General features: G+C 52.2%; 2 protein-coding genes across 3 annotated transcripts in view; one reads left to right on the top strand and one right to left on the bottom strand.

Moving 5' to 3' along the window:
• Positions 1-17,671, bottom strand: part of LOC147095479 (guanylate-binding protein 1-like) — a 61,325-nt gene extending 43,654 nt beyond the window's left edge. The window contains exons 1-3 of one of the 2 annotated variants that reach the window (XM_085974624.1): positions 17,344-17,671; positions 2,181-2,306; positions 880-1,198 (exon numbers count right to left, since the gene is read on the bottom strand). In XM_085974624.1, coding sequence (XP_085830750.1) covers positions 880-1,198; positions 2,181-2,306; positions 17,344-17,373 — 475 coding nt within the window. In that variant the 5' untranslated portion in view covers positions 17,374-17,671. The remainder of the gene's footprint in view (positions 1-879; positions 1,199-2,180; positions 2,307-17,343) is intronic. The other variant, XM_085974622.1, reaches the window with a different exon arrangement.
• Positions 17,672-19,954: 2,283 nt separating this feature from the next.
• LOC147095478 (guanylate-binding protein 1-like) overlaps positions 19,955-20,916 on the top strand; it is a 92,724-nt gene continuing 91,762 nt past the window's right edge. Inside the window, exon 1 of the mRNA XM_085974620.1 lies at positions 19,955-20,144. Within this exon, the coding sequence (XP_085830746.1) occupies positions 20,115-20,144 (30 nt within the window). The 5' untranslated portion in view covers positions 19,955-20,114. The remainder of the gene's footprint in view (positions 20,145-20,916) is intronic.

Genomic DNA, 20,916 nt, shown 5'->3' with positions numbered 1-20,916 from the left:
GTCTGGCAACGCCTCAATTTCAAAATTCTCAACCCAGTGTTCAAATCCCGCCCCCTCCCTATCTCTGTAACCTCCTCCAATCCTACAGCCTTCCGAGATCACTGCGTTCCTCCAATTCTGGCCTCTTGTCCACCTCCGGTTTCCATCGCCCCGCCATTGGTGGCTGTGCCTTCAGCTGCCAAGCCATAAGCTCTGGAGTTCCCTCCCCAAACCTCTCCGCCTCTCTACATCTCTCTCCTCCTGTAAAGATGGTCCTTAAACCCTATCTCTTTCACCAAGTTATCCTAACATCTCTTTATGTGGCTTGGTGTCAAATTCTGTTTGATAATCGCTCCGGTGAAGTGCCTTGGGACGTTTTACTATCTTATAGGGCTGTATTGTCCTGGGGCCAAACAGATTATCTGGTCATTATCACATTGCTGTTTGTGGGAGCATGCTGTGAGCAAATTGTCTGACACGTTTTCTACATTACAAAAGTGACTACACTTCAACAGTACTTCATTGGCTGTGAAGCGCTTTGGGATGTCCTGAGGTCGTGAAAAGCGCTGTGGAAATAAAAGTTCTTTCTCTCTTATAAATGCAAGTTGTTGTTGTTAACGTAGAAGATACAATTTAATGGATTCTGTGAGAACGTTGTCCCTCAATCGGATTGAAATATCGATGAGATGTAGACTTTGCAATTTCATGCGCATCTGTATAGATTTATTTCTCCCAATAAACTTTATTTAGTGAGTTTAACCTGAGAGTCTAGCTCTATCAGCCTGGTGTTTATCCACTATTGGGAGGGATCGGTATTGGGTTGTCCCGCACTATATTTGACATCACCCGGAGGCAAAAGGTTAGACCTTAGGGATGGAGGGTCCAGACCTCCGCTCTTACCCTTCTTGGCTCCTGCGAGCCGGTTCAGGAGGTAGGACTTCCCTGTCCGGGCGGCTCCCGCCACTGCCACCACCACCACGGGCACCTCGATGGAGCTCAGGACCTTCAGGGCGTCTGGGTTGAGGCGTAACATCCCCTCCGCATTTTCAACCAGCATCATTGGCTCCTTCATTTTCATCTCCTCCATCATTGGCTCCTCCATTTTCATCTCCTCCATCATTGGCTCCTCCATTTCCATCTCCTCCAGAACAGGCTCCTTCATCTTTTCTTCCGACTCTTTCTCAAACAAGGGGTTAGGGAGACTTCGTACCAGATGAACCTCAAAATATATCACATAGAATCAATAAACAACATGTCTCGGGATCGGATATCCTGATACAAACCCACACCTCGCCCTCAGAACCCCTCAATTAGATTCCAGTCTGTAACTTACTCCCAGGGTTTCTGTTATTCTATATATAAACCCCCCCAACCCCTCAATTAGATTCCAGCCTGTAACTTACTCCCGGGTATCTGTTTTTCTATATATTAACCCCCCAAACCCCTCGATTAGATTCTAGTCTGTAACTTACTCCCGGGTATCTGCTATTCTATATATAAACCCCCCCAACCTCTCGATTAGATTCCAGCCTGTAACTCACTCCCGGATATCTGTCATTCTATATATAAACCACCCGAACCCCTCGATTAGATTCCAGCCTGTAACAAACTCCCAGGTATCTGCTATTCTATATATAAACCTCCCGAACCCCTCGATTAGATTCCAGCCTGTAACTCACTCCCCGGTATCTGTTCTAAATCACCGAATCCTATGTCTTAAATTATACAAAGCTCCCTCTATACTGTCCCATCAACCACTCCCAGGGCAGGTACAGCACGGGTTAGATACAGAGCAAATCTCCCACTACACTATCCCATCAAACACTCCCAGGGCAGATACAGCACGGGTTAGATACAGAGTAAAGCTCCCTCTACACTGTCCCATCAAACACTCCCAGGGCAGGTACAGCATGGGTTAGATACAGAGTAAAGCTCCCTCTACACTGTCCCATCAAACACTCCCAGGGCAGGTACAGCACGGGTTAGATACAGAGTAAAGCTCCCTCTACACTGTCCCATCAAACACTCCCAGGGCAGGTACAGCACGGGTTAGATACAGAGTAAAGCTCCCTCTACACTGTCCCATCAAACACTCCCAGGGCAGGTACAGCACGGGTTAGATTACCCTCTCTGTCTCTCTCTGCCGTAACCCCCATTTTCTGGCTTCAATACTACCTAGCGATCGGTTTGACGTTCCTTACCGTATCTGGCAGTTCATCTTCTGGAGAACAATCCTTGTCTGCACCTTGGTTACGCGAGCAAGTTGAAGCAGAATAACCGTGATGCTTTTCCAGGGCAGATGATCCCAGGGCAAGAATCACGAGGAGCTGCAGGAGAGGCTCAATATTAGAGAGAGTCGAATCCTGGGTTCAACCTGGTCCATTTCAACTGGCCAGGTCCCCTCTATAAGTTCTGGTCTCCATATCCCTTGGTTAGACCACACTTGGAGCACTGTGCACAGTTGTGGTCTCCATATGCCTTGGTTAGACCACACTTGGAGCACTGTGTACAATTATGGTCTTAATATACCATCCTGCTATGTGTGTGTGTGGAGTGGGTTTCAGTCCCACACCGGGTGACATGCAACTCAGCACAGGCCAGGGATGGAACCTGGGCCATTCCTGCTCTGTGTCGGAGGCTCGGTACTACACTGTCAGTGCAGCTCTTCTTCCGTACTGGTAGTGGGCGTGTTGGCTTAGGTTAGGGACTCAAGTCTCTGGACTGGGACTTGAATCCACGACATTCTGATTCAGAGGTGAGAGTTCTGACCCCTAACCTGGGATAACATCAACCGGGCGAACAATGTACCCCATTACTGGATCGCTCCTGTCCAGTCAGAAACCGGAAAAGCTTTGAGAGTGTCTACTGACACCACTGTATTAGTCAATGAGTTGAAGGTGGGACGGGAGTCTCAGCAAACTGTCCATTGCAGCAAACAGTCTACAGGGTCTATTTAAACAGTGCACTCCAGCAAACAGTCGACAGCATTTTTATAAAGAGCGCACTCCAGCAGTCTAGAGTCTATATGAACAGCGCATTACAGCAAACAGAGTCTATTTAAAAAGCGCTCTATAGCAAACGGTCTACAGAGTCTATTTAAAGGGCACACTATAGCTAAGAGTCTAGAGTCTATTTAAAGAGCACTCTATAGCAAACAGTCTACAGAGTCTATATAAAAAGGGGGAAAAGTTGGTTGCTTTGTGCCTCCTGTTAGCGCCCTAAAAGGGCTGCTCGCGAAATTGACCAGAGATTTTGCGGCGGCGCTAAACACTACTGCCACGATCTGCTACGTCCGCAGATCGTGACGTCAGTCAAGCGTGCAATGCCTCGGTAGCGCCCTGGATGGGATATTGAGTGGCGCCCCCCGCCTTTTCGCCTGCCGCTAGCAACGACAGGTTGAGGGGAACGTTTTGCAGTCGGGAAGGGACTGGGGTTGCGCTATTTAAAGGCGACCGCTTCCTGCCTTTTTTTGTCGGTGACATTTTTACACTACGTATTCTGAGAGAGAGAGAGAGAGAGAGAGAGAGGCTTCTGGAGAGATTCAACGCTGTGTGAAGGAGTTTTGGGTACTGAGCAGCACTTTGCAGGTTCATTTTGATTTGACCTTCCTTGCATCGATTTAGAAGAGACTATGGGGGCCGCACTCTCACCTCTTTCCCTGGTTCTCTCCATTGTTCTTTCCAGCAGATTGATGTACAGGTCTCTCCAGGCTGAGATTCAAGGCTGCAATGAGCAGGGTGTGGATGGAGAGCAAGATCGACCCTCCCCTTTAAGAACTGGCCGGCTGTTTTCCATTGCTGACTGACATTACATGAGCTTCGCCAGCGCTCTGAGGTAGCGCCTCGCTCCCCGGCGTTAGCGCCTTGAGAGGTGTGTAGCGCCTGATTTAGCGCTCCACTCACCTCCAGAGGCGATAGAAGCCAAGTTTGCAGTCGGAGGCGATAATTAGCGCTAGGCGCTAAACTTTGCACCTGGCCGATAATTGCGCCCCAAACGGGGTGAGACCGAATTTCTCCCCCAAAGAGTCTCCACGACCTACACCAAACAGAACTCACAAGCGAAACTACAGCAAAGTCTCCTGATAAAAGCAGCATTATTTTTTCCAGCAAAACGCACTGAGTTGAGGATCGTTACGTAACACAAATTATCTGCGTAAATCCAATCCAAGTCACTTCCAACTGTGCCGTCTTCAGGCGTGATTGATGGGAGAATTAACCAATCATCTCCATTCTAGCCGGGCCATGTGGTGTCACTGTACAGAGCCAATGACATCAGCTACACCGAACACTTTACTTACCAGGTTAAACAGGTCTGTCCACACATGAAGTTACTTTACAGTCACAAAACAGGACAAGCAAGATATTTTGGATCAGTTCAAATTGGCAGCAGTCCAGAACCAGTACTCGAAGGGTTTAGTGAATGGAGGAGCCACAGGCATCCTGTGAAAACTTTCTGGCAGACTTTAAGATAAAGAACGTCGCGGGTTCAAGCCCCACTTCAGAGACCCGAGCCCCCATAATCCAGGCTGACACTCCCTGCGTTGCCAGTACTGAGGGAGTGCTGCACTGTCAGAGGGGCAGTACTGAGGGAGCGCCGCACTGTCGGAGGGGCAGTACTGAGGGAGTGCTGCACTGTCGGAGGGGCAGTACTGAGGGAGCCCCGCACTGTGGCAGGGGCAGTGCTGAGGGAGCGCTGCACTGTCGGAGGGGCAGTACTGAGGGAGCGCCGCACTGTCGGAGGGGCAGTACTGAGGGAGCGCCGCACTGTCGGAGGGGCAGTACTGAGGGAGCGCTGCACTGTCGGAGTGTCAGTACTGAGGGAGTGCTGCACTATCGGAGGGGCAGTACTGAGGGAGCGCCGCACTGTCGGAGGGGCAGTACTGAGGGAGTGCCGCACTGTCGGAGTGTCAGTACTGAGGGAGTGCCGCACTGTCGGAGTGTCAGTACTGAGGGAGTGCTGCACTGTCGGAGTGTCAGTACTGAGGGAGTGCTGCACTGTCGGAGTGTCAGTACTGAGGGAGTGCTGCACTGTCGGAGGGGCAGTACTGAGGGAGACCCGCACTGTGGCAGGGGCAGTGCTGAGGGAGCTCCGCTGCACTGTGGGAGGTGCCGTCTTTCAGATGAGACATTAAACTGCCCTCCCAGGTGACACATAATATCCCGCAACACTATTGGAAGAAGAGCAAGGGGGAGTTCTCCCCCTTATGTAGACAATATTTATCCCTCAACCAACATCACTAAAACACAGATTATCTGGTCATTATCTGTTGTGTCTCAAGGGGTTTTATACCCTTACCTATATAACAATTAAGGAGGACTCCGGGGTGGAGAGTTTAGTTAACGGCCATTTTATTTACAATGTGCTTCTTCACTCAATGCACTACATTTCCCATAGTGCATTGCAAATCACCACTACAGTATCCCATGTGGGGACATTTCTAACACACATTCAAAATACACAACATATTTCCTCCCCCTTAAAATAGAATGCCCACAAAACAGAATAACTGAAAATGACTATAACTTTGGAAGAGAGGGTAGACTGCCTCTACATTCCGCTAACCCTGGGGATTATTCTGCCCCATGCACACAGGTTAGCACTAACTGTAACTAAGGCGCTCTGGAGGCTGCCTTTCTCTTTGGGGGTAACGCCTAGTCTCAGGAGCAGGCTCTGGCTGGCTCTCCAGTGACCCTGCAGGCATGGATTCCTCCCTCGATGGCACAAGAGTGGATGGTTCCACCGTCTTAGGGTCGGACGACCAGTCCCTGCTGGAGCCCCCAGCAGGTCCTTGATCCTCTGTTTCTTGGGTTACCTGTGTCGACTGTCTTGGCAGTAACTGGTCTACAAGCCGTCTCCATGTTCGGTCGTCTCCGGTGCAGACTCGGTATGAAACGGGGCCCGTCTTTTGAATGACCGTAGCCGGGACCCACCGCTCCGGGGTGGTGTAGTTACGCGCGAGGACTTTGCCCCCCACCACAAAGTGTCGTTCTTTGGACCTCTGAGCTCGTCTGCTGACTTGATCCTGCTGATTGGCGTGCACCACTGCTTCTGTGGACATTGGCCTCAGCAGGTCAAGGCGTGTCCGTAGCTGCCTTCCCATGAGTAGGTAAGCAGGAGATGTTCCAGTCGTAGCATGAGGCATGTTTCGGTATTTCAGCAAGAAAGCATTCAGGCGCTGCTTTAGAGGAGCATCACTTCTTGCCGCTTTCAACGCGCGTTTCAGCGTTCTGACAAATCTCTCCGCCAATCCATTCGTGGATGGATGATAAGGCGCGGAGAATATGTGCTGGATTCCATTGCTCTTGAGGAACTCCTCCATCTCCTGGGATGTGAACTGTGTTCCATTGTCGGTTACGATCTGCTCCGGCAGACCAAATTGCCTGAACATCTCTCTCAGAGTCTCGATGGTTTTCTCTGTAGTGGTAGTGGAAATTACTGCAACCTCCGGTCATTTGGAATGGGAGTCCACCGCGACCAGGAACATCGCTCCTTCCACTGGTCCCGCGAAGTCCAGATGGATCCGTTGCCACGGTGTCGCCGGCCATTCCTATGGATGCAGTGGTGCTGCTCTTGGCGTATCCCTGGTTGTCTCGCATGATGGGCATGATTTCGCTTCAACTTCAATTTCATGATCCAGACCGAGCCACCGGAAGTAGCTTCGTGCCAGCTCCTTCATCCGGACAATACCACAATGTCCTGAGTGCAGCTCGTTGAGGACATGTTTCCACAGCTTTGGTGGTATGATCACTCGCATGCCCCAAAGGAGGCATCCTGACGTGACAGACAACTCCTTCCCTCTTGACAGGTAAGGTAGGAGCTCAGGTGGTGCGTCTGACACCCGTGATCCGTCTCCTCGCATCACCCGATCCATCACCTTGGATAGCGTGGGGTCCACTCTGGTCTCTTTCTTGACCTGCCGGGCCGTGACAGGGACATTGCTCACCATGTCAAAGTAGAAAATCTTCTGCTCACAGCCTTCAGAGGGCACAGGCAGCGGAAGTCTTGACAATCCGTCCGCATTGTCATGTGCTGCTGACCTCCGGTATTTGATGTTGTAATTGTGAGCGCTTAACATCAGCGCCCAGCGCTGCATCCTGCACGCTGCCAGGGAGGGTATTCCTGTGTGTGGACCAAAGATCGATGTCAGAGGACGATGATCCATCAGCAAGGTGAATTTCCTTCCGAACAAGTAGTGATGGAACTTTTTGATTCCAAAGATGATGCCCAAAGCCTCTTTTTCGATCTGCGGGTATTTCACCTCCGCCTTGCTCAGGGACCTTGACACGAATGCAATCGGCTTCTCTTCGCCTGAGGGAAAGATGTGGGATACGACCGCGCCGACGCCATAAGGCGATGCGTCACAGGCCAGCTGAATCTGCAATGACGGGTCAAAGTGCGTCAACACTCTGGGGTCAGTCAAAGCTGCTTTGGCTTTCTTGAATGCAGCTTCGCACTCCTTCGTCCACGCCCAGGCCTTGCCCTGACACAGCAACTCATGTAATGGCTTCAACAGTGATGCCAGCTGTGGAATAAACTTTCCATAATAGTTCAGAAGGCCTAAGAATGACCGCAGCTGGCCGACATTTGTAGGTGCAGGAGCGTCGGCAATGGCTTTCACTTTCGACGGTGCTGTGTGTAGGCCGTCCGCATCGATGACATGGCCTAGGTACTCCACTGATGGCTTGAAAAATTCGCATTTGTCCTTGCGAACGCGTAAGCCATATTCTTCAAGTCTTCCCAGTGTCTTCGTCAGGTTCTGCAGATGCTTGTTGTCATCCTTTCCTGTGACAAGGATATCGTCGAGATAACATTGTACCCCTGGAATGCCGCTTAAGATCTGGTCCATAGCCCGCTGAACCAATGCTGGTGCTGACGTAATACCAAAGGGTAGGCGGCAGTACCTGTAGAGGCCCTTGTGGGTGGTGATGGCGAGGTACTTCTGTGAGTCCTCTTCTACATGCATCTGCAAGTAGGCTTGGCATAGATTAATCTTGCTAAACCTCTGACCGCCTGCTAGACCTGCGAAAAGATCTTCAATGATGGGGAGGAGGTACTGTTCAGCTGAGTGCACAGGATTCACTGTTACTTTGAAATCTCCACATAAGCGAACCGCGCTGTCACTCTTCATCACTGGTACCATGGGCGTGGCCCACTCACTGTGCGAAACCGGCACCAGGACCCCTATCTTGACCAGACGCTCCAGGTCAGCCTCCACCTTTGGTCTGAGGGCATAGGGAACGTTCCTGGCCTTCAGGAATCGTGGCTGGCTGTCAAGCTTCACCTTGAGTTTGACCATAATCCCCTTCATACTCCCCAATTCTCCGTCAAAGACAGCCGCATGCTTTGTCAACACTGCCGCTAGCCCCGCCTCTTTGACTGACACCGCATTCACTTTTTTCCAATCCAGATGAATTTTCTCCAACCATGGCCTGCCCATCAGGGATGGATAGTCACCCTTGACCACGTAAACTGGCAGCATCACAGTTTGTCCATTAAGCTCCACCTTGACCTCCGTCTTACCCAGCATTGGGACTGTTTCGCCAGTGTAGGTCTTTAAGATGAGCTTGGCCGGCGTCAGGGATAGGTGGTTCAGTTTTTCTTTGAATAGCTTCTCTGAAATCAAGGAGACAGCGGCCCCCGTATCCAGCTCCATTTTGACCGGTATTCCCTCTAGTAGTGGAGTGACTCCATAGCCTGATGAGCCTCCATTCACCATTAACACCCGGAGATTCAGCTCCCCATCAGAGTCTGTGTCACTGTCTTCCTGTTCTTGTTTCACCATGTGTAGGTTTTTCTTTTTAGAACGCCAGTTGGATGTGTTTCCTTGTTTGTTTTTGTGTGTCTCTGTGTAGGATTGTTTGCTTTGCCCTTTACACACACGTTCAATGTGTCCTTTTCACATTTCCGACAGGTCAGGTCTTTACACCAGCAGTCAGATGGCTGATGACCTGACCTTCCACATCTGTAACACTCTCTGGCGCCCCTTGCATGCTTATCCGGTGTAGCTGCTACCCTGTGCACTCTTGTTGCAGCCCCCAACAGCTGTGCATCTTTAGCTGCTAACTCCATAGACACAGCGAGCTCCACTGCTGATTTAAGTGTCAGTTTGTCAGTAGTGAGCAAGCGCTTCTGTGTTGCTTCACATCTTAATCCACACACAAACCTATCACGGACAGTGTCATTTAGAGTTTCACCAAACTCACAATGCTCAGTTAGCTTCTTTAGCACTGCAACATATTCGGCTATGGACTCACCCTCCCCTTGGTTTCGTTTGTGAAACCTGAACCTCTCGGCAATCAGCAGCGACTTGTGTGCGAAATGTGTTTCCAAAACTTCCACAATCTGATCATATGTCTTAGCACCGGGCTTATCCAGGTGCATCAAACTCCGTAACAAGCCAAATGTTTTTGCTCCGATCACACTGAGGAACGTCGCCACTTTCACGTCATCTTTAATGCCATTTGCAGTCACGAAAAATCCGAAACGCTCTGTATAAGCACTCCATTGCTCCGCCGTTTCATCAAATGGTCCAAACGCTCCGGTTAGCATAGCCATTTTGTTATTTTTTTTTTCCTTTACAGTCCTTTTCCTCCACTTAAAAATTTTTTTTTTACAGTCCTTTTCCTCCACTTTGTTTCACTGTGTCGTTACTCTCCCCCTTCTTATTTGTGTAACACACGAACCGCCACCTTTACGAGGCGATTGCATCAGCACTAAACTGCGGGCACGCCATTAAGAAAAGACAGGAACTTCTTACTTTAAACATCGCCGATTCCAGTGCAAAGTGATGCGCAAGTCCGTCGTCCTCGTCGCCAGTTTTGTTGTGTCTCAAGGAGTTTTATACCCTTACCTATATAACAATTAAGAAGGACTCCGGGGTGGAGAGTTTAGTTAACGGCCATTTTATTTACAATGTGCTTCTTCACTCAAGGCACTACATTTCCCATAGTGCATTGCAAATCACCACTACGGTATCCCATGTGGGACAATTCTAATACACATTCAAAATACACAACATTATCACATTGTTGTTTGTGGGAGCTTGCTGTGCGCAATTTGGCTTCCGTGTTTTCTGCATCACAACAGTGACCACACTTCAAAAGTACTTCATTGGCTGTGAAGCTGTAAGGTTCGAAAATTTCTGCACAACCCCAGAACACAAGGAAAGTAATTTTTAAAATGATTTTGGGAACATCACAGAAGAAATCTGTAAAAGGGGTAAAAGTGTGGTTGGGCCAAACAGAAAATTTCAAAGTGTTAAATTAAGGAAGAGACTTTTGGACTGTTTTTAAAGAGTTAATGGGCAAAAGGGATTTAAAATAAAAATCCCAGGAAGTTTGGCTGGTTTAAAAGACATGTTCAGGCTTGCAAAAGGCTGGAACAACGGGGAGGCGGGGTGAGCCCCCGAGGTTTGGATATTGGACTGTCTAAGGAATGTCCAGGGCCGCCCCAGTTTTACATAAGGACAATGAAGCCTGTTTTCCCGCCGAGAATTCGCAGAGCCGGGTATCGAATAAACAGGACATGTCCCCAGGAATACAAAGAAGGAACATTAGCCCTACAGATTACCACAAACAAACCACAGTCCAAAGTCAATTAAAGAGATTGACAAACGTTTTGCATTTTAAAACTGGTTTCAAGGCAATCCCGAAACCAGTTAAAGGCCGATTAAGCTTGGATGAGCCATCCCCTAAACTCGTTAAGTTTGGATGGGCCATCCCCGAAGCTCGTTAAAGTTTTAAAACACATTAAAAATAACGAGCCCGCCAAATTTAACAAAGAAACCCGAGATTTGGCAGTCAGATAAGCCAGGCCCCAAATTAGTATAATTGAGGAAATAACAACAGAAAATGCTGGAAATACTCAGCAGGCCAGGCACCATCCGTGGAGAGAGAAACAGAGTTAACGTTTCAGGTCTGGGACCCTTCATCGGAACTGGAAAAAGCTGGAGATGTAACAGATATTAAGCAGGTGCAGAGACAGGAGGGAGGAAGGAATTGAAAGATCATCCTGTACTTTTGTAAGAGGCAGGAAAGATAAAATGTTGCAAATGGGAATGGCAAAAATCATACAGCATGAAAAATGGGGGCAGGGATAATTATCTGAAATTGTTGAACTCTATGTTGAGTCCGGCAGGCTGTAAAGGGCCCAATCGAAAGATGAGGTGCTGTTCCTCGAGCTTACGTTGAGCTTCATTGGAACAATGCAATAGGCCGAGGACAGAGAGATCAGAGTGGGAGTGAAGCGGTGAATTAAAGTGACAGGCGACCGGAAGCTCAGGGTCACCCGTACGGACTGAACGGAGGTGTTCCGCAAAGCGGTCGCCCAATCTGCGTTTGGTCTCCCCCAATGTAGAGGAGACCACATCGTGAGCAGCGAATACAGTATATTAAATTGCAAGAAGTGCAAGTAAAACGCTGTTTCACCTGGAAGGGTTGTTTGGGGCCCTGGACAGTGGGAAGGGAGGAGGTAAAAGGGCATGTGTTGCATCCCCTGCGCTTGCACGGGAAGGTGCCAGGTGAAGGAGACGGGCTGTTGGGGGTGATTGAGGAGTGGACCAGGGTGTCGCGGAGGGAGTGGTCCCTTCGGAATGCTGAAAGGGGAGGTGAGGGGAAGATGTGTTTGGTGGTGGGATCACGTTGGAGGTGGCGGAAATGGCGGAGGATGATCCGTTGAATGTGGAGGCTGGTGGGGTGAAAGGTGAGGACAAGGGGAACCCTATCGTGGTTCCGGGAGGGAGGGGAAGGGATGAGGGCAGAAGTGCAGGAAATAGAACGGACACGGTCAAGGGCCGTGTCAACCACGGTAGAGGGGGATCCTCGGTTGAGGAAAAAGGAAGACATGTCAGAAGCACTAGTATAGAAGGTGGCATCGTCAGAACAGACGCGGCGGAGACGGAGAAACTGGGAGAATGGAATAGAGTCCTTACAGGAAGCGGGTATAATTGAGGCCTGCCTTTTGAGTTCAACAGTTAAGTTCGTCACCGGTTCGAGTCAGCTCAAGAGACAGAAGTTCAAGTTCAGCCAACCAGCTCGAGAGAGATCATCATCGGAGACTCGAAGGAAGAAAGAAGAAACAGAGATCGCGGCAACCAAAGGCCTACAGAAACCAACAACCGCCAATATTACCACCAACCAGGTAACATTGGCCCACCGCGACCAACAAGAAACCAACCGCCGAAAAACTCATGAACCAAAGACTTGTTTCCACTCTACAGGGTAGTCTGACTTACCCCTGGGTAAGATTTGGACATAAATGACCCTAAAACTAGCCCTAACCAAAGAAAATTGGGTACTTACCCGATAGATCCAACAGAGCGACTAACCGCATCAGCGGACCAAACCCAACTGAAGACCCAACGCAGGTGCAGTCTTCTACCACGTACGAGGTACAGCAAGCCCCAACCACCACAACTAAAGAGAACCCCGAAATCGCGAACCTCTACATCTGTCAAGAAAGTCGTTTTGGTGAGCATTTCCTGCTCCTCTGGATTCCAGCCTAGCTAGTGTAGTGGGGTTGGGAGGGTAAGGGTTTTTGTGTACTGTAATTATCCCTCGTTTATTCCGTGTGTTCTCCACCCCTTTAAAGTATAAGTTTTATTGTATTGTATATTTTCCTGTCTCAAAATAAAGATCTGAATTTTTTTGACTAACCCAGGTGTCTGTTGCAAGTTTATTACAACCCCCAAATAAGTCCACAGTCTAGAACAAAAGGGAGTAGGAGCGATTCTGTGATGAAATATATGCCTTCATCAGCCCATGTGTTTTACCTGCTTGTATTGTGTGAACCGCCCCCTTTTGTTCCTATTGTGTGTATTGGCTACGCCCCTGTCTTTTGCCATATAAAGGTCTCAAAAGCTGTATGAGTCATTCCTACCAGACGAACCCGATGTGGGAAGACCTGTAATGCTGCAATGTTCTTAGTGATTAAAAGCCTTCAGTTGAATCCTTGTCTTTGAGTCATTGATGGCATATCAATTTTAATCACTAAAACACCAAGATGGATCGACTCCTGAAACCAGAGCGCTTGGATCTGGACCCCCATGCCTCAGACGCAGCCACACAGTTCGGACACTGGTTCCAATGCTTCGAATTTTTCATTGCAAACTCATCCACCACCATAGCAGCCGCAACCGCTACCGGAGACATGAAACTGGGAATCCTGCGAAACTGGGTGAGCCATCGGGTCTCCCCTCTCATCCAAGATGCCACCAGCTACGGGGATGCCTGCACCATTCTGAAGGCCCACTACGTGCAGCCAATAAACGAGGTGTACGCCAGGCATCTTCTGACTACTCGCATGCAGCGGCATGGTGAGTTACTAGAGGACTTTATACTAAGCCTAAAAGTACTGGGCAGAGACTGTAACTGTAAGGCCGTGTCTGCCATCGTGTACACGGAGGAGCTGATTCGAGACTCCCTTATTGCGGGCCTCAGTTCAAATTACATTCGGCAGAAACTGTTTGAAAAGGAGGGACTGGACTTAAAACAGGCTATAGATATAGCGCGGTCGCTGGATATGGCCCAGAAGAACTCTGAATCCTGTTCCCCAGGCCACGCGGCCCACTCCGCCTCGTGCGCGCCGTGGGGGCCGCCATCTTGGAAGCCATCTTCACCTCCCAGGTCTCAGGCCAGCCCAGCACCATCAGAGCCCCAGCCTCCACCCAGGAGCCCCACTACTGCCGCGATGCATCGGGGCCTGAAATGCTACTTCTGCGGCCAGGACAAACACTCCAGGCATCTGTGCCCAGCGAAGGGCACCACCTGTTCTAGGACTCAAGCGGGAGGGTATCATCGAATGCAGTACCAGCCCGTGGCGCGCCCAGGTAGTAGTAGTAGTTAAGGGTAGCGAAAAGAAGCGGATGGTGATGGATTATAGCCAGACGGTTAATCTATACACCCAGCTAGACGCCTACCCTCTGCCCTGCATAGCGGATATGGTTAACCAAATCGCGCAATACCGGGTGTTTTCCACCATCGACCTAAAATCGGCATACCACCAGCTCCCCATTAGGCCGGAGGACCGTCCATACACCGCCTTCGAGGCGAACGGACGTCTCTACCACTTCCTCAGAGTCCCCTTTGGGGTAACGAACGGGGTCTCGGTCTTCCAGCGGGAGATGGACCGCATGGTCGATGAGAGCCAGTTAACAGCCACCTACCCATACCTAGACAACGTCACCATCTGCGGCCACGACCAGCAAGACCACGACTCGAACCTCGCGAGATTTCTGAAAACCGCCCTCAGACTCAATCTCACCTACAACGAGGATAAGTGTGTCTTTAGCACCACGCGCCTCTGTATCCTGGGCTGCGTGGTGGAAAACGGGGAAATCGGTCCGGACCCCGACCGATTGCGCCCCCTACAGGAGCTACCCCTACCAAACACTCCCAAGGCCCTGAAAAGGTGCCTGGGGTTCTTCTCCTATTACGCCCAATGGGTCCCCAATTATTCTGACAAGGCCCGTCCCCTCCTGAAATCAACGTCCTTCCCGCTCACGGCCGAGGCGCACGCCGCCTTCAACAGCATTAAACACGACATTGAGAAGGCCGCGCTGCGGGCAGTGGACGAAAACATCCCTTTCCAGGTCGAAAGCGATGCGTCCGACTTCGCCTTAGCAGCCACCCTCAACCAGGATGGGCGGCCCGTAGCCTTTTTCTCAAGAACCCTCCAAGGGCCCGAGATCAGGCACTCCTCGGTAGAGAAGGAGGCCCAGGCCATAGTGGAGGCAGTGCGGCACTGGAGGCACTACCTAGCCGGCAAACGCTTCACCCTGCTTACCGACCAGCGGTCGGTAGCCTTCATGTTTAACAACAAACAGAGGGAGAAGATCAAGAACGACAAAATTCTCAGGTGACGGATCGAACTCTCCACGTTTGAGTACGACATAATATATAGGCCGAGGGCCCTCAACGAATCCCCCGACGCCCTATCACGAGGGATGTGTGCCAGCATCCAGGGGGACAGGCTACAGGGCCTCCACAATGGCCTCTGCCACCCAGGGGTCACCCGGCTATTCCACTTTATAAAATCCCGTAACCTGCCCTATTCCATCGAGGAGGTCCGGTCTACGACCAGGGACTGCCGCACTTGTGCGGAATGCAAGCCCCGTTTTTTCAGGCCCGACCGAGCCCACCTGATCAAAGCTACACGGCCATTTGAGCGCCTGAGCTTAGATTTCAAGGGACCACTCCCCTCCACCGACCGCAATGTGTACTTTCTCAACATTGTGGACGAGTACTCCCGCTTCCCATTCGCCTACCCCTGCCCAGATATGACCAGTGCCACGGTCATCAAGTGCCTCGGCAACCTGTTTTGCAGGTTCGGCATGCCTAACTACATCCACACTGACAGGGGGGCGTCGTTCATGAGCGATGAACTGCGCCAATACCTGCTGTCAAAGGGGATAGCCACGAGTCGGACCACTAGTTATAACCCCCGGGGTAATGGGCAAGTGGAGAGGGAGAACGCGACAGTGTGGAAGGCGGTCACCTTAGCACTAAGGTCTAAAGGCCTCCCCACCTCCCGCTGGCAGGAGGTCCTCCCAGACGTACTCCACTCGATAAGGTCGCTACTGTGTACTGCTACTAACGCCACTCCCCACGAGAAGATGTTTGTTTTTCCCCGCAAATCAACCTCAGGAGTATCCCTACCCTCGTGGCTCTCCACCCCAGGGACAGTCCTGTTACGGAAGCATGTGAGGGGCCACAAAACGGATCCCCTCATGGAGGCAGTACACCTACTCCACGCAAACCCACAGTACGCGTACGTCAAGCACGCCGACGGGCGTGAAGACACCGTGTCCATAAAGGACCTCGCCTCGGCAGGAAGCGACGACGACGACCCATCACCACCACCCCCAGAAGAACCTCCACCATCCCCAGAGGTATCCTCACCGCCCCCAGAAGTACCTGCAACACCCCCGGCACATGGGTATGCCCAGGAGGGCACCACGGACTCCCGGTCGGAACCCGAGGTACTGTTGCGACGTTCAGGAAGGACTATCACACCCCCGGACAGACTAAATCTGTAGAAGGGGTGAATGTGATGAAATATATGCCTTCATCAGCCCATGTGTTTCACCTGCTTGTATTGTGTGAACCGCCCCCTTTTGTTCCTATTGTGTGTATTGGCTACGCCCCTGTCTTTTGCCATATAAAGGTCTCAGGAGCTGTATGAGTCATTCCTACCAGATGAACCCGATGTGGGAAGACCTGTAATGTTCTTAGTGATTAAAAGCCTTCAGTTGAATCCTTGTCTTTGAGTCATTGATGGCATATCAGATTCGAACCGCTCAAAGGAGTCAGAGGTGAAGCTGACAAACAACCCACACCGCCACCCCTTACAAAGCGCTTTGGGACGTCCTGAGGTTGTGAAAGGTCCTGTAGAAATGCAAGTCTTTCTTTCAATCTTTCTCTCTGTCTCGCTCTCTCTCTCTGTTTCCGTCTCTGTCTGTCTCTGTTTCTGTCTCTCTCTTCATCTGTGTCTCTCTCATCTTTCTCTCTTTGTCTCTCTCTCTCTCGCTCGCGCTCGCTCTCTCTCGCTCTCTCAAGTGTCAGCCTTGCCTCAGTCACTAACTCTCCCCACTCTGGGTCAGAAGGTCACGGGTTCCAGCCACACACATTCCAGAAACTTGAGCCCCCATAATCCCAGGCTGACACTCCCCGGTTACTAGTACTGAGGGAGTGCTGCACTGTCAGCGCGGCACTGTCGGAGGGGCAGTACTGAGGGAGCGCCGCACTGTCGGAGGGTCAGTACTGAGGGAGCGCTGCACTGTCGGAGGGTCAGTACTGAGGTAGTGCTGCACTGTCAGAGGGTCAGCACTGAGGGAGCGCCGCACTGTCGGAGGGGCAGTACTGAGGGAGCACCGCAATGTCGGAGGGGCATTACTGAGGGAGCGCTGCACTGTCGGAGGGGCATTACTGAGGGAGCGCTGCACTGTTGGAGGGTCAGTACTGAGGGAGCGCCGCACTGATGGAGGGGCAGTACTGAGGGAGCGCCGCACTGATGGAGGGGCAGTACTGAGGGAGCGCTGCACTGTCGGAGGGGCAGTACTGACGGATGCGCTGCACTGTCGGAGGGTCAGTACTGAGGGAGCACTGCACTGTCGGAGGGTCAGTACTGAAGGAGCGCTGCACTGTCGGAGGGTCAGTACTGAGGGAGCGCCGCACTGATGGAGGTGCCATCTCGGGATGAGACGTTAAACTCAAGGGCTGTGTCTGCCCTCCCAGGTGGGATGTAACATCCTGCGACACTACTGCAAGAAGACCGGGGGGTGGAGTCCCGTGTTCAGTCAGAAGCTACAAGTCTAACAGGGCAGGGATCAGCAGCGAGCGAAGGAAAGGGTTAATGGAGACTCCTCACCTGGAGACGGGCTGCAGCCAGCAGGTACATGGTGAGTCTGAGGTCCCTGAGCGAGGCTCTGGTGGAGGGCAGTGGGGTTAGTGGAACAGGAGATGAGGAGGGAGCGAGAGCAAGAGAGAGACACACACACAGCCAGCGCTGTGCACGCCAGTGGGACTGGGGCAGGGCTGAAGCTCGTGCTCTGTGCTGCTGTTCCTGTTCCTAAAGGTGACGTTGACACAGTGACGGTGAGGAGGAGAAATGAAACTGAAGCTGGTGGCGGGAGCTGGCAGTGGGCAGAGAGTCCGGGCTCTGCCACCGGGGGGAGCTGTTGCTGCTCGGCCCCATCCCCGCATTCACAGTCCTGGCACAGCCGCCCTCCTCTTCTTAAAGGGGCCGCGGCTCACATCACCTGGGCTCTTTTTATCAATTAGCCCTTCTCCCCACGCACAGTTCACTCTCTCTCTCCATCGGGGTCTCTCTCTCGATCTCTCCATCGATCTCTCTCTGTTTCTCTATCTCTCACTCCATCTTCTCTCTCTCTCTTTGTCTCTCACTTCATCTCCTCTCTCTCCCAATATATCTCCCTTCTTTTTCTCTGTCTCACTCTGCCTCTCTCCCTCCCTTCCTGTCTCTCTCTCTTTCCATCTCTGTCGTTTTCTCGCCAACTATATCTCGCTCTCTCATCCCATGCCCGGACCCTTCAGGCGCGCTGTCACTCCCCGGTAAGCGGCCCCCACTTTGGACGCAGGTCCGACTTCTGTGTGGAATATCCACGGGTCGCGGCCGATTGGTGTCTCGCAGATTCGCTTTCGAGAGGATGGACACCGAACAGGAATTACCTGCTGGGCTCACGGCCTTGGGACGTCCCAAAGCGCGCGGCAGCCAATGAAGCACGGGCGTTGTTGTGATCTGTGAAAGGCGGCAGCTAACATTTGCACAGCAAGATCCCACACTCCGCAAATGAGCTCCGAGGCAAGTTAAAAAATTTTTCACGGTAGTGTTGGTTGAGGGATAAATCTTGGCCCCAGGACAACAGAGGAGAAACTCCCCCCTGCTCTTCTTCCAGTGGTGTTATGGGAGTTTACGTCTCACCTGAGAGGGCAGGCGGTGCCCTCTGGTTTAACGTCTCACCCAAAAGACACTGCAGCGCTCCCTCAGTGCTGCCGCTCTGACAGTACAGCGCTCCTTCAGTACTGCCCCTCCGACAGTGCAGGGCTCCCTCAGTACAGCCCCTCTGACAGTGCAGCGCTCCCTCAGTATTGCCCCTCTGACAGTACAGCGCTCCCTCAGTATTGCCCCTCTGACAGTACAGCGCTCCTTCAGTACTGCCCCTCAGTACAGCACCTCTGACAGTGCAGGGCTCCCTCAGTAATGCCCCTCAGTACAGCCCCTCTGACAGTGCAGCGCTCCCTTAGTACTGCCACTCCGACATTGCGGTGCTCCCTCAGTACTGCCCCTCCGACAGTGCAGAGCACCCTCAGTACTGCCCCTCCGACAGTGCAGCGCTCCCTCAGTACTGCCCCTCCGACAGTGCAGAGCTCCCTCTGTACTGCTCTTCCAACAGTGCGGCGCTGCTTCAGTACTGCTCCTCCGACAGTGCGGCGCTCCCTCAGTACTTCCCCTCCAACAGTGCAGCACTCCCTCAGTACTGCCCCTCCGACAGTGCAGCACTCCCACGGTACTGCCCCTCCGACATTGCAGCGCTCCCTCAGTACTGCCCCTCCGACACTGCAGCACTCCCTCAGTACTGTCCCTCCGACAGTGCAGTGCTCCCTCAGCACTGAAACTTCGACAGTGCGGAGCTCCCTCAGTACTGGCAACTGGGAGTATCGGCCTGGATTATGAGGCTTGAGTTAGAGATGGCACTCAGGATGATAACATAATTCTAGACGGGCCGTTGTCTCACTGTCGGCAATGCCCGGTGTGGGACTGGGCCCCACACACGCACAGACTAGGAAGGGCCGAGGCTACAACCTTGTCCTAGTGCTGAGTTAGCCAATCTCTTGTGTGTGACGAGACAGAGAGAGAGGGAGGGAGGAAGAAACAGAGACAGTGAAAGGGAGGGAAACAGAGAGAGAGATACAGAGAGAGAGAGAGAGACAGACAGACAGACAGACAGGGAGAGAGTTGGAGATAGAGAGAGAGAGAGAGAGAGAAAGAGAGATGGAGATGATGATGAAGGAGGGACAGAGAGTGAGACACAGAGAGAGACTGAGAGGGAGAGAGAGAGACAGAGAGTTAGTGGATAAAGAGACAGAGTGATAGAGACAGAGCGAGAGAGAGAGATGGAGGCAGAGAGAGATGGAGAGAGAGAGAGAAAAACAGAGAGAGAGCAAGAGGGCGAGAGAGAGAGTGAGAGACACAGAGAGAGAAAGAGAGAGAGAGTGAACTGTGCGTGGGGAGAAGGGCTAATTGATAAAAAGAGCCCAGGTGATGTGAGCCGCGGCCCCTTTAAGAAGAGGAGGGCGGCTGTGCCAGGACTGTGAATGCGCTGATGGGGCCGAGCAGCAACAGCTCTCCCCGGTGGCAGAGCCCGGCCTCTCTGCCCACTGCCAGCTCCTGCCACCAGCTTCAGTTTCATTTCTCCTCCTCACCGTCACTGTGTCAACATCACCTTTAGGAACAGGAACAGCAACACAGAGCACGAGCTTCAGCCCTGCCCCAGTCCCACTGGAGTGCACAGCGCTGGCTGTGTGTGTCTCTCTCCTGCTCTCGCTCCCTCCTCATCTCCTGTTCCACTAACCCCACTGCCCTCCACCAGAGCCTCGCTCAGGGACCTCAGACTCACCATGTACCGGCTGGCTGCAGCCCGTCTCCAGGTGAGGAGTCTCCATTAACCCTTTCCTTCGCTCGCTGCTGATCCCTGCCCTGTTAGACTTGTAGCTTCTGACTGAACACAGGACTCCCCCCCACCCCTGGTCTTCTTCCAGTAGTGTCATGGGATGTTACATCCCACCTGGGTGGGCAGACGCAGCCCTTGATTTAATGTCTCATCCCGAGAGACGGCACCTCCAGACAGTGCGGCGCTCCCTCAGTACTGACCTCCGACAGAGCAGCACTCCCTCAGTGCTGCCCCTCCGACATTTCAGTGCTCGCTCAGTACTGCCTCTCCGACAGTGCAGCGCACTCTCAGTACTGCCCCTCCGACAGTGCAGTGCTCCCTCAGTATTGACCTCCGAAAGTGCAGCACTCCCTCAGTACTACCCCTCCGAAAGTGCAGCACTCACTCAGTACTGCCCCTCCGACAGTGCAGCGCTCCCTCAGTACTGCCCCTCCGACAGTGCAATGCTCCCTCAGTACTGCTCCTCCGACAGTGCAGTGCTCCCTCAGTACTGACCTCCGACAGTGCAGCTCTCCCTCAGTACTGCCCCTCCAACAGAGCAGCACTCCCTCAGTACTGCCCCTCCAACAGAACAGCACACCCTCAGTACTGCCCCTCCGACAATGCAGCGCTCCCTCAGTACTGCCCCTCCGACAGCGCAGTGCTCCCTCAGTACTGCCGCTCCGACAGTGCAACGCTCCCTCAGTACTGCCCCTCCAACAGTGCAGCGCCCCCTCAGTACTGCCCCTCCGACAGTGCGGCGCTCCCTC

The sequence above is a fragment of the Somniosus microcephalus genome, unplaced genomic scaffold (genome assembly GCF_052327205.1).
Source record: "Somniosus microcephalus isolate GS21.2 unplaced genomic scaffold, FLI_Smic_1.0 unresolved_chr1, whole genome shotgun sequence".
NCBI classification, from domain to species: domain Eukaryota; kingdom Metazoa; phylum Chordata; class Chondrichthyes; order Squaliformes; family Somniosidae; genus Somniosus; species Somniosus microcephalus.
This window is presented reverse-complemented; position numbering and strand designations above follow the sequence as displayed.